Source organism: Verticillium alfalfae, genomic scaffold (assembly GCF_000150825.1).
Source record: "Verticillium alfalfae VaMs.102 supercont1.5 genomic scaffold, whole genome shotgun sequence".
In the NCBI taxonomy this organism is placed as follows: domain Eukaryota; kingdom Fungi; phylum Ascomycota; class Sordariomycetes; order Glomerellales; family Plectosphaerellaceae; genus Verticillium; species Verticillium alfalfae.
In genome coordinates this window covers 1,468,259-1,479,193 of record NW_003315034.1, presented here as the reverse complement: position 1 = coordinate 1,479,193, position 10,935 = coordinate 1,468,259, and the positions used below count along the sequence as shown (strand labels likewise).

Genomic DNA, 10,935 nt, shown 5'->3' with positions numbered 1-10,935 from the left:
GTACCCTCAGGGGCGACTGGAAGATGAAGAATGGATGGGCGATATCAGGAAGCGTTGCCAGAACATTTCCCAATCGCTGACCGGTAAGTCACCCTTTTTTCTCACCTCCGTCAGCCGTTTCTCACACGTCAAATGCAGGTCACTCGCCATCCAAGTCTGCTGCACTACAGAGTCCGGGCCAGAGCTCGGGCAGGTATAACAGGATTAAATACTTGCCCGAGTGGCAGGACATGTACAGCGACACCCTACTGGATCTAAAAGTGGGTATCACCAGCCTTCTGGCGAACCCCGACATGGCCAAGGAGTCTCCGGAGAAGCCCTATCGAGTTCTGCTTGAATCTGGTCTAAGCGAGACCTGCAATGATCTGGCCCTGATCCTCACTCAGATCTCCCGTTGCGTGGAGAGAGGCTGGCCCGAGTCCGTGGCTTGGAAGAACGAGGCGTCTCTGAGAGCGCTGTCGTCGGACACGCTTTTGTTATCTGAAATGGTATTGAAAGCTGCCAAAAAGGCGGAACGTACGGGATTTGCGGAAATAGCTGTGGTAGGGATGAAGATCATCGCTAGAATCGATAAGAAGGGCAGGGACAAGGACGCCGCGTACAAGTACGGCATGGATCCGAACGAGCTCAGAAAAAACTTCACGAAGATGGCCATGCATATTGAGTCTCTTCTATTGGATCTCCTGGAGAAAAAGGAAGATGCACTCAATGCTCTGGGTCAGGAGGATTACCTGTCGAGTTTGATGGACAAAGTGAGTATCACACCCTCATCAACAAGAAATGAGTATAGGAGGTCACCGGGGGCTGTACGATCTGGTTGGTGATGGCCGTTGGGTTGCTTTAAGCGGGCGTTTGCGATTTTCCTGACCGTAGTGTGTAGTCTTGATATTAAGCATTGCGGATTGGGAACCGATAGGGTTTGTTGGGAGGAAATATGACACGAGTTGCATCATTTCAGAGACTCCAGATTCTTTCCGTTGACGCGTCGTTTTGTCGGTTCTAGCAAATCATGGAAGGGTGGTCGATGCTTCGAAGACCTTCCTATCTTTTTCCGTGTTACCGTAGTTTGTCGAAGGAGGTTAGCAATCATGTGAGAGGAGGAAACAGGTGTCAATGCCCCATATCACAAGGTGAGGTGTCTCGCCCAGCGACGATGCTTTGGCATCGATGAACACACAGGGTAATCCCCGGGTCATATGGCAGCGGCCTGCAAAATGCCAGCATCTTACTCGGCGGAAGCAAGCTGTAGCCTTCAAACCGCCACCAGTAGTATAACCCGCTAATCTGGCTTCTAGGGTGCTGAATGCATCAGATACAGCAGTGCGCAAGAATCATTTCAGTCACCTTTCATTGAAATTGTCTCGTGCCTGTGGCTCCTACAACGCGAAGTAACGCTTTGATGGTCGATCGTAGGCTTTGTGAGCGACGTATTCGCGGCAGATGAGGTCATTTGAGCTCGGTTTCTTCAACTGGTCATGTTATGACATGCCTCCGTCGCTCCGTTGCGAGCGAGGGAAAAGATCCTCGTTTGTAGAGGGGGGCACGTACTACTGCATTTGAGCAACTCGTCGATCGTTAACCTCTTCTTCCTAGCAAAGGTAATACACCCGCTTGGGGAGGCCAAGAGTAGAAAACCTCCTGGAAGACTATGTCGTGCGTCAGGAGGACAACAATCGCTGTCAATAGTGTAACCCTTCAGTCGTCCAGTTCCTTTCCAAAGTCGATTAACCGAATCCTGGTTGCGTCGCGCGGGTGAAGTTGCGCGACTTTCGATCGAACCAAAAAGCGTGCAGCCGCAGTGTCTCTGGCCACTTTGACATATGCCGCCGTGCCATCGCCGCCCGACTCGACGAGTTGGTTGAGGAGTTCTTCAGTTAGCTCCCGCATCTCCCGTCCGGCAGCGGCAGTCTCGTTAGGAACATCGTTCCCTCCTTGGTCGGCGGCAATAGCAGCACCCCAGACTTCTTCTAGCCGTCGCTGCCGCTTGCCCCCGTCGTCGGCATTTGTAGCCTTGAGCTTCTTGGGGCGGCCCTGCGCGTTGAAGCCTGCGGCAAGGTCTTGGACGTCGACATCCATCATGTCTCCAACGACGGGTCCTCCAAGGTCTTCGGCAGCGAGTTGAGAGGCCAAATGTTCATCGATGAACTTATTGAGGTCTTTCAGCAACCGTGACGTCTCTCGTGCATACTGCTTCTGCTTCTGCCTCAACTCCTTCATCCTTTCCCTGGCTGCATCCCCCGGGTCCGTGTCCATGTGGTTGTTGAGCTCCTCGTTGAGTGACTCAATGCGCTTTTCCAAGCTTGCAGTCAGCTGTTGCTGATCGTTCAGACTGGCCTTTTCGGCTAGGAGCTGGTTGTGAGCCTTCTCGATGGATATCTCTTGTGTAGCAATATATGCTCTCGACTCGTCAACGGTTTGATGTGCCTGGCGGAGAGAGAGCAGGGCCGGCAGCACTGAAGATGAGGCAGGCATGAACGGAGTTTCTTGGAAAACACGATCGAAGGCCGACTTCATAATCTTGAAAGGCGCGACCCTGGAACTGGCGACAGTCTGGTCGAGAGGCTGCGCATTACGTTGAAGCTGGGAATCATTAGTCTCCGGATCATAATTCAATAGAATAGAATGTCACACTGATGCGAGCTCCTGCTGGTATTCGACTATCTGGGCCTGAAGTTCTTGGAGGCTATGCTCGACGCTCAGGAGGTGCCTGGTCTCCCCTGGACGCGCTTGGGCCAACACCATGGTGGCAGGTTACCAAACTAGTCGCGATGGCTTCAGTCGCTGAGCAGCGTCGAAGAGCAATACACCCAAGGTAGCGGGGGTTTGCGTGGTGCTTTGACGGTGATTGATGTCCCTGGGAGCCCGAAAAGTCATGCCGATGGAGATTTGACGCTGTTGAGGACGGATCTACCCCCCCCTTTGTTTCACACCGATGAGGTAGAGTGTGATACGGCAGCCTGAGATTGCTCCTGGTCACTCACAACAAGGCCAGGGCACAAGGGGAGCGAGCCTTCACGCGTCGGCCGTGGGGCAAACGATCCCCGGGCACTGTACGGCGCGGCACATGATGCACACCGCAGCCTCGAGGGAAGCCCCGTACTTGGCTGCATCAGTGCGCCCCTACTGTCAAGGTGTCCTAGCGCAGCACTGTATGGAGGCTAGGGTCGATCTTTTCTCCGGGGGGGTTTCAGCAACCTTCGCGCGCGTCGACTATCTTTTCCCAAACCGCACCGAGACAAATCACCCCCTTCGATTCGAAGCTCCTCGCGCGCTGTCATCCACAGTCCAAGGTCCCGACTTCATCTCTTTTCCATCACCTGTGTCTTCTACATCCCATTCTTTATCATCCAAAAGGACCAAGAGTCCCTTTGCTGCCGCCCCTCGTCCCTCGAATCCATCTTCTGGAATTTCTGGCGACCACCTCCGCCTCCCCCTCCCCCTAGCTCCAAGCTTGCCGACCGCAGAGCTGCAAGCTCACCCTCCTGCCTTACCCAGCCTCGAGAGGAAGCCATCTCCGTTAAACGAGACTCCAGGTGCTGCGAGCAGACCCAGAGTGCTTTCGCTAGGATTCGCGATCGACTTTCCCACGTTCCATCTCTTGAAGGCATACGAGCTGTGTGGGTTCAAGGTTTGAGCATCAACGTTCGCGATCCGTACGACTCATCCTCGTCCATCACTCCTCCTCCTACCTCACCTCTTCACCTCGTCCACCTACCTTTACCTCCCATCTTTTTCTCTCCATCAGAAAACACACTTCCAGGACCTCCTCACCGTCCTCCCAACCTTCTGGACTCTTGTCCTTCTGGCCCGATACTGCCTTTTCCCGACCACAGCCTGATCCCGACCCCGACCTATCTCCCTCGATCGCACGCACCTGTCCTCCCTCGATCCATAACCACTTCATCAACAGCACCAGCTCGCTCCGAGCACCAGGTCCAATCCATCGCGCCACTACACTTGCCCGTTTTCCTTCGAAAACCGTTGCGGTGTAGATAGGCCAATAAAAGCTGTTCTCTGAACATCTAACTTCCGGCGTACTCAGCCCAATCAATCTCGTGTGTGAGACGCAATTAATACTTAGCCCAACATGTCGGCTTCACCCACGCAACCCGCCAACTCGGCCAAGCGCCCTCTCGAGGAGACGTCTTCGCCATCGCGCAGCAACGACCAGCCCGATGCCAAGCGCCCTGCCCTGGACAAGATTCTGAAGAATGACGACGAGGTCGCCATGGCTGAGAAGCCTGAGGAAGAGGATGACGCCGGCGCTGTTGTCGAAGCCACCGAGGCTGCCCCTTCCGAAACCACCAACGGTGCCAAGGAGGAGACCGAAGGCGAGGCCGCAGACGAGCCGAAGCCCATTGCTAGTGCCGTGGCCGGCAACGTTCCATCGTCCACTCCTAATGCCTCGACGCATGACGAGACGGCTTGGATCCACATTCGCGCCGTCATCTCCAGCCCAGAGGCTGCGACGGTCATTGGCAAGGGAGGCGAAAACGTGTCCAACATTCGCAAGATGTCTGGGGCCAAGTGCACGGTCAGCGACTACCAGAAGGGTGCCGTTGAGCGCATCCTGACCGTTAGCGGCGTGGTAGACGCTTCAGCCAAGGTGAGCGACCATACTTGGACTCTTTGAAGAACTTTCCTGAACTGACTCGCCCTGTAGGCTTTTGGTCTGATCATCCGAACCCTGAACAATGAGCCCCTGGACGAGCCGTCCAGTGCGCAGTCCAAGACGTACCCCCTTCGACTCCTCATCCCCCACATCCTGATCGGATCCATCATTGGTAAGGGTGGAGCTCGTATCCGTGAGATTCAGGAGGCGTCCGGCGCCCGGCTTAACGCTTCTGACTCCTGCCTCCCCATGTCAACCGAGCGTTCCCTCGTGGTCATGGGCGTGGCCGACGCTGTCCACATCGCCACGTACTACGTGGGAAGCACTCTACTGGAGCAATTGAATGACCGCTTTGGCGGTCCGGCCGCCTCAGCCTACGCGACGCGGAGCGGCGGTCCTGCCGGTGTTGTCCCAGGTGGTATGCAGGTAGTGCCGTACTGCCCCCAGCCGACGACCGGCAACTACGGCAACAGGGAGAACTTTGGCAGACGCCATGATGCCAGGGGCCAACATCCCCAGCAGCACCACATGCCGCCCGCTCCCTACGGCCAGCAATATCCCCCTCACGGCGCCCAGCCCGGCCCCGCCATTCCTCAGCAATACGGTGCTCAGGCTGGCGGCTACGGCGGCGCGCCTATGCAGCCACACGGTGGTCCTGCGGCTCCTCAGCCCCACGGCGGACACCCCGCGCAGCCCATGCATGGTGGTCCCGCCGCTGGCGGAATGGCCGGTCAGCCTCTGACGCAGCAAATCTTCATTCCTAACGATATGGTTGGCGCCATCATTGGTAAGGGCGGCCAGAAGATCAACGAGATACGCCAGATCAGCGGCAGTGTGATCAAGATCAACGAACCCCAAGACAACAGCAACGAGCGTCTGGTGACCATTACCGGCACGGACGAAACGAATCGCATGGCCCTTTACATGCTGTACTCGCGCCTCGGTAGGTTGAATCTAGCAGCAGCAATTCCCACGTCTGAGTTTGTCACTAATTGCGCACGCAGAATCGGAGAAGCACCGGGTCTAAAAATTTACGACGTTACATGATATACTTTTGAACCTTCTCAGATCGAACGGTCCCGCTATGGGTCTAAATTGTTCGCAATATCTTGTTCTCGGCTTTCGGTTATGCTTGGGCTGGTGGCGGTGGTGCCACCAGGATGTCTTGTCGGTTCAGATTAAAGAAAAAAAAGCTCGACATGCGGTACATTGCGATTCGGCGACTTCCGGGTATTAGGCGTTTCTCTGCGATCACTGGATGGAGTGATTCCTAGAGAAGATACTCCTTTTAATAGCCGTCTTCCTCTCTCTAACCCTTTCCTGCCCTGCCTTGCCTCGCGTTGCACATCGTCTCCCATGCCCAGTTTGACTCTTGCACGGAAAAGTACGCCGATTTCCCCTTGCTGCTCGGCACTTGTGTTTTTGCCGTGCGCGATTACCGTATCCACGTCGTAAGCTCACCGACGTCCCTTGGATGTTCAAAGTGCTTGCAGCACCCTAGTTCTGTTGGTCATGGGTCGACCTGCGCACCTTATTCTCAAGTCAACCCAGCACGTTTTCATACTGCAACATGGACTAAACGTGGACTGTTGCTGACGTGATGTAGAGCTGACTTGGCGGCGGCAGAGCGTCGGAAGACGAGCCCCGGAGCATTTGCCGGAAGCATGCGTAGCACTGGTAAGTGATCCAGATCGCGGCTACTGACAGAAGCAGCAGGCTTGTCAGGGGCATATTGCAGTTAAGGTAGGCGGCATTCGCCGGCGGCAACTGGGATGGAGCGTGCAGTGATGCCAGGCCACAGGCGAAGCGTATGTAATGGCCCGCGTCTTACAGCTGCTTGAGGTTGTAGTGATGCTGCAAGATTTAGCCCCTGTGTCCGCAAGTATAATAAGCGAGGCAACTCACCAATGTGACGTCCTTTCGCCCCGTCCTGATGAGCTCAATGTTGTCGAGAATGGCTGCCATGGTCAGTCAGCATGGACATTTGCCACTCGCGTCCCAACTCATGACACTAGTCAGGCGAACAAAAACTCACGTCCAGGGCCCCCCTTGGCCAAAGCATGATCCTCCACGCTATCCCACCCGATGAGCAGCACGGCAGCAGGCCCCGGCGTCCCGTCTACGTCCCTGGAAATAGGCGTCGTGACCTCGCCGTGCGCATTGGCATGCCACCCCCTTGTGCCCTGCGCCGCGCACGCGGCCGCCATGCGCTCGGAGAAGAGGCGCAGGTTCTCCGGGAAGAGTGGCCTGTCAATGTCGTAGGCCGTCATCATTTCGGTGCAGGGGGCCGCCAGGACGGCCGCCGCCGCATGCGCGAGGCGGACCTGGTGGAAGCGCGGCGGGCCGGCGAGGAGGGCCTTGAGGTCGGCGAGCCAGGGCGTGTAGCGGTCCGAGGCGGCAAAGGCCGTGAAGGCGGCGTGCGAGGTCCAGTGGATGGCGAGGAGGTGCGTGGCCGGGTCCTCGTGCTGCGGGCCCGTGTGCAAAGACTCGACGCCCGGCGTGGCGAGAAGCGTGCTCGCGACGGCGCCGAAGGGGGCGGATGGATGGGAGGCGAGGTCGCGCGGCGTGAAGGTCACGAATTCGGTGATTGGGTCTGACATTCTAGCGGGGCGGACAAGCTTCTTTGTCTTCAGCTACGAGGAGGGAAGGGTGTTGTTTTTAGGTCCGATGAGAAGAACTAGTAGTTTTAAGGAGTGTCACGGTTTGATCAGACTTGAAGAACGTTCACGAGGCTGGATGGAAGAGTGCGAGGTCATGTTGACGTTTGATGTTGAGTGGTACAGCCTTAGTCAGTAATGATGCACACTGGGAGCGCGGGGAAGCTCCTACTGAAGGTGGGGCAGGTAGTAGGGGCCGTACCTTTCAGGTGTCTACCGATCGTAGGAGCCTACCTTAGTCAGTACCAGGTAGGGGTATGCGTTCCAAGGCTGGCGATGCACTGGAGTGGCGGAACATGGGCACGGGTCACGTGGTCAAGACAAGTCCTCACGGCACAGTCCCATGCTGACGAAGGATTCAGGGGCCGAAGGAGGCAAGGCTTCAAATGTTTGATTGCTTCTTCAGCAGAGTCTCGAAGCGAGCCTGACTTTGGCCCTATCTCGGCTGATGCAGGCGTTCGGGATATTCACACATTGAGGGCTGAATGTTCGCGAATCAACCCAGGGCTTTTGGGACCGGGTGCGGCTGATCACCGACATCTGGAAGACGGGCCTCATTCGTCGTAAGACTTGGCAAGACACAAGTGAGAACCAACGAAGTGGAGGGCCTCAATGTTTCCTTCTTGGCCACAATTCGTTAGTCCCGCCACATTCTGGAAAGCCATCGATCATGGGAAGCAGTTGAGGAGGATACTAGTAGAGCGATGTTGACACAACCCAGTCCGCACCGCCAAGCTAACAAGGCTGCATAGACGCGGTGCCATTCAAGCAGCAGCCAAGCCACACCAGAGTGGACAAGCGACGTCTTTGCAGCTGCGAGCGCGAACGGATACACGGCAGGGCCGCCTTGGCCAGGACGGCTCAGTTTGCGATGCCAATGAAAATGCCCACTTGTCTGTGTGCCTGCTGATTTGCCTACCCCGAAGAATGAGAACGCGAACGAGCACTGCCAGCTGTTTGCTGCAGGCTGACAGCGACAGGCTTGGCCATCCGTCCCTCCGCATATCATGCCCCCCCCCCTCCCCCTTGTCGCATCGTGGCTGGGTAAGGGCTGAAGTGTGCGTCAATACTTGGTTCAGAATCACGCACTTGATGCCACGCAGCCAAGCCTCTCTTTTTGGCGCTTTCCCAGATCTTGGGCCGCCCTACTGTGTCTTTCCCTTCTTCGTCCTGTGAGACCAGGGCCAGTCAACCAAGTCACTGCAAACGTGTGGCTGACGGCAAGGAAAAAGTAAGCACCGATAGCGCTCTCCGCATGGTGTGGTTTCACCGCAGGGGACGCACAGCACGCGGTTGGCTCAAGGGGTCGAAAGAGACTTTGGAACTGCCCCTAAGGCTGCAGTCATGGAGTCGGCGTGTGTGTGTCACGGGCAGTTCGACCAGTCAGTGACAAAGTCTGTGAGACACCACTGGCCTGACGCCCAGCGGCTGAAGACGGTAGCTCTTCTTGAGGCTGGCTGGAAGGCTCGGCTTACAGCTAAAGAAAGACAGAGATCCAGAGAGTTGGCAGAGCTGCTTCCGTCATGTATGGCGCCTATACGGCACGGCTGTCAAGGCGCAAAGGCACACATACAAATGTTGGCGGTCGAAGCCAACGTAAGTTTCCGAAGAGGGGCCTCGCCAACATGCTGGGAAGGTTTCTTTTACGATTGTTGCATTGAACATGGAGGCGTGCGCAACTGCCGGAAACGCCCCCTTGTGGCGCGCGCTGAGTCGTGCTGATTGATCACGATGGAGAGCTGGCGTCTCGTTCTTGGTTCAGGCGGAGGGCTCGGAATATTTTGCTCGCCAAGATGACGCAAGCCACGAGCGACGCCGCCGCGGCATTTGATGCGCCAGATGAGGATCGTCTTCGTCCATGGATTTTGGGTTTGAGTGAACAGGTCTATTCCTGGCGGGGAAGCTGGGAGTGTTCTGGCGAGAGGAAGAGGGGATGACCCGTGAATCGACGAGAAGGTGGTCCAGGGAGCATCGTGAGTGGGGATACCCGCCAGCTTCATTTCGTCCCCCCCACCCCCTTGTGGCCATCTGGCCTGCCTTCTGCCACCGCCTCACCCTGGCGCCCTCCCCAACGGCACGGAATCAGTGAAGAGGCTGTGCGCCAGAGGGGGGCAACAGGGAAGGAAAGAGAAAAAGCCATATGTGACATGATCCGTGGTTCGTTGGCAGTACGGGAAAGAGGCCAGGGACCCAAAGCGAGAGTCTTGGAAATGACTTCTTGGGTCGTAGGTGGGCGCGTGCGAGCCCCACGACAGGCAGGATGCGACAATCTGGGCAAACAGGCGAAAGTTTAAGTCGGCGGTGCGTTGGAGGGGGGGCTTTGAGTGCCTTGGCCCCGTTGCCGTTGCCGTTGCCGATGACTCGGTCACCATTTCGAGACGAGGGACCGAGACTCCGGGTGTTCGGCCCCTGAAGGATGGCAGCTAAAAGGCCCTGTGGACAGCGAAGACCAGCAAAAGCCAGCAGAGGACAGCAAAGGGCCGTTTCCCAATCTCCTGCTGTGGCCAGGCGGATCGAAGGATGAATGGCCTCGTTGGTAGTCCTGTTTAGGCTGTTCCGTGCATGGCGTGCATGGCGTGCCTGGCCCAATGCTGACGGTCTTGGTGGGCCAGCTTCTGACTAGGCAGGACGAGAAAGGCACGTTCCTGGCGTACCCGGGCTAGTGCGGGAGCTGTTCACTCAGGCAGTCGCAGGTCCCGCGGTTGGTCCAGGTAGTGAGCGTTAGGCTGGGCCGACGCCTGAGAAGGGTCCCACGCAATGGCATCATCAGCGAGCCGTAGCACGTCCTTGGCGGTTATGACTATAGACACATTCCAGCGGAGGTGTTTTCTCTGCTTGCTACGTACTACGCACCTCTACTCCCTCCCCGTTGTGCTGGAGCTGCCTGATCTCACCTCACACCCCCTAAAAAGGCGGCCGTAGTGAGGCATCATTCGCGCGACTCAGCCCTGCGCCGCCGGAAAGGTGGTCCTAGCCAATTTTGGTCTACAGGACGCTAGAGCCCCCTGTCGCACACGCCCCCCTGCAGCCAACCATGCTTCGATAATCTCGCGCGTTAATCTCCTGGTACCCCATTCATCATGTGCGCGCGCAGAAGCCAGGTACCGCTGGCGCGACCAACGTCGCGCGCAGCTTCCCTTCTTCGCTTCTCACCCAGCGCTGGCCACCCAGGTAGTCTGAAGAGGCTCGCCAGGTACACCGTAGAACTGATGATGTCGGCCTGCTCATTGAATTGGCAATGGCGGTTTTCTGGTCTCCACTATCCGTCTCCTCGCCCCCCCCCCCCCGTACACTCCCTCTACCACACCCCCCTGCCCTCGATCATGGCGCTTGCCATGGCACTGGCGTGGGTAGTTTCCTGGGACCCAGGGGCAGGCAGGCAGGCGCAAGTGCAGGGTGTGTGTTGCTGGTGCATGCTCACCTCATCCGCCTTCGCCCTCTCCGTCGTCTCGTCTTTCTATACCCCCCCTTCCCACTCCGAGACAGCCCCAGGCCTCTCTCTTCTTTTTCCCTCTCTCTCACCACCCCTCGTCAACGTCTTTCCATACCAACCATTCGGTGTGCATTTTGGTCCTACTCGGCTTTACGCCTGTCATTCTTTTTAAACCTATATAGTCATTCTTTAAAACCCATCCCGTCATCCTCCCATCCACCCCCCACCGAATC

General features: G+C 57.0%; 5 protein-coding genes across 5 annotated transcripts in view; 3 read left to right on the top strand and 2 right to left on the bottom strand.

Moving 5' to 3' along the window:
• Positions 1–824, top strand: part of VDBG_04770 (predicted protein) — a gene marked incomplete at both ends in the record, with an annotated part of 1,564 nt that extends 740 nt beyond the window's left edge. The window contains one exon of the mRNA XM_003005118.1: positions 228–824. Within this exon, the coding sequence (XP_003005164.1) occupies positions 228–824 (597 nt within the window). The remainder of the gene's footprint in view (positions 1–227) is intronic.
• An 871-nt stretch (positions 825–1,695) lies between these two features.
• On the bottom strand, positions 1,696–2,742 carry VDBG_04769 (conserved hypothetical protein; the record flags this gene model as incomplete). Its single annotated transcript, XM_003005117.1, has 2 exons — positions 1,696–2,580; positions 2,632–2,742. The coding sequence occupies 2 exons, from the start codon at positions 2,740–2,742 to the stop codon at positions 1,696–1,698; spliced, it is 996 nt and encodes a 331-aa protein (XP_003005163.1).
• Positions 2,743–3,315: 573 nt separating this feature from the next.
• VDBG_04768 (Poly(rC)-binding protein) lies at positions 3,316–5,706 on the top strand (the record flags this gene model as incomplete). Its single annotated transcript, XM_003005116.1, has 3 exons — positions 3,316–4,606; positions 4,664–5,555; positions 5,681–5,706. The coding sequence occupies 3 exons, from the start codon at positions 4,088–4,090 to the stop codon at positions 5,704–5,706; spliced, it is 1,437 nt and encodes a 478-aa protein (XP_003005162.1).
• A 733-nt stretch (positions 5,707–6,439) lies between these two features.
• On the bottom strand, positions 6,440–7,212 carry VDBG_04767 (predicted protein; the record flags this gene model as incomplete). The annotated part of the gene is made up of 3 exons (XM_003005115.1): positions 6,440–6,445; positions 6,518–6,570; positions 6,648–7,212. The coding sequence occupies 3 exons, from the start codon at positions 7,210–7,212 to the stop codon at positions 6,440–6,442; spliced, it is 624 nt and encodes a 207-aa protein (XP_003005161.1).
• A 3,380-nt stretch (positions 7,213–10,592) lies between these two features.
• Positions 10,593–10,935, top strand: part of VDBG_04766 (conserved hypothetical protein) — a gene marked incomplete at both ends in the record, with an annotated part of 1,367 nt that continues 1,024 nt past the window's right edge. Inside the window, one exon of the mRNA XM_003005114.1 lies at positions 10,593–10,665. Within this exon, the coding sequence (XP_003005160.1) occupies positions 10,593–10,665 (73 nt within the window). The remainder of the gene's footprint in view (positions 10,666–10,935) is intronic.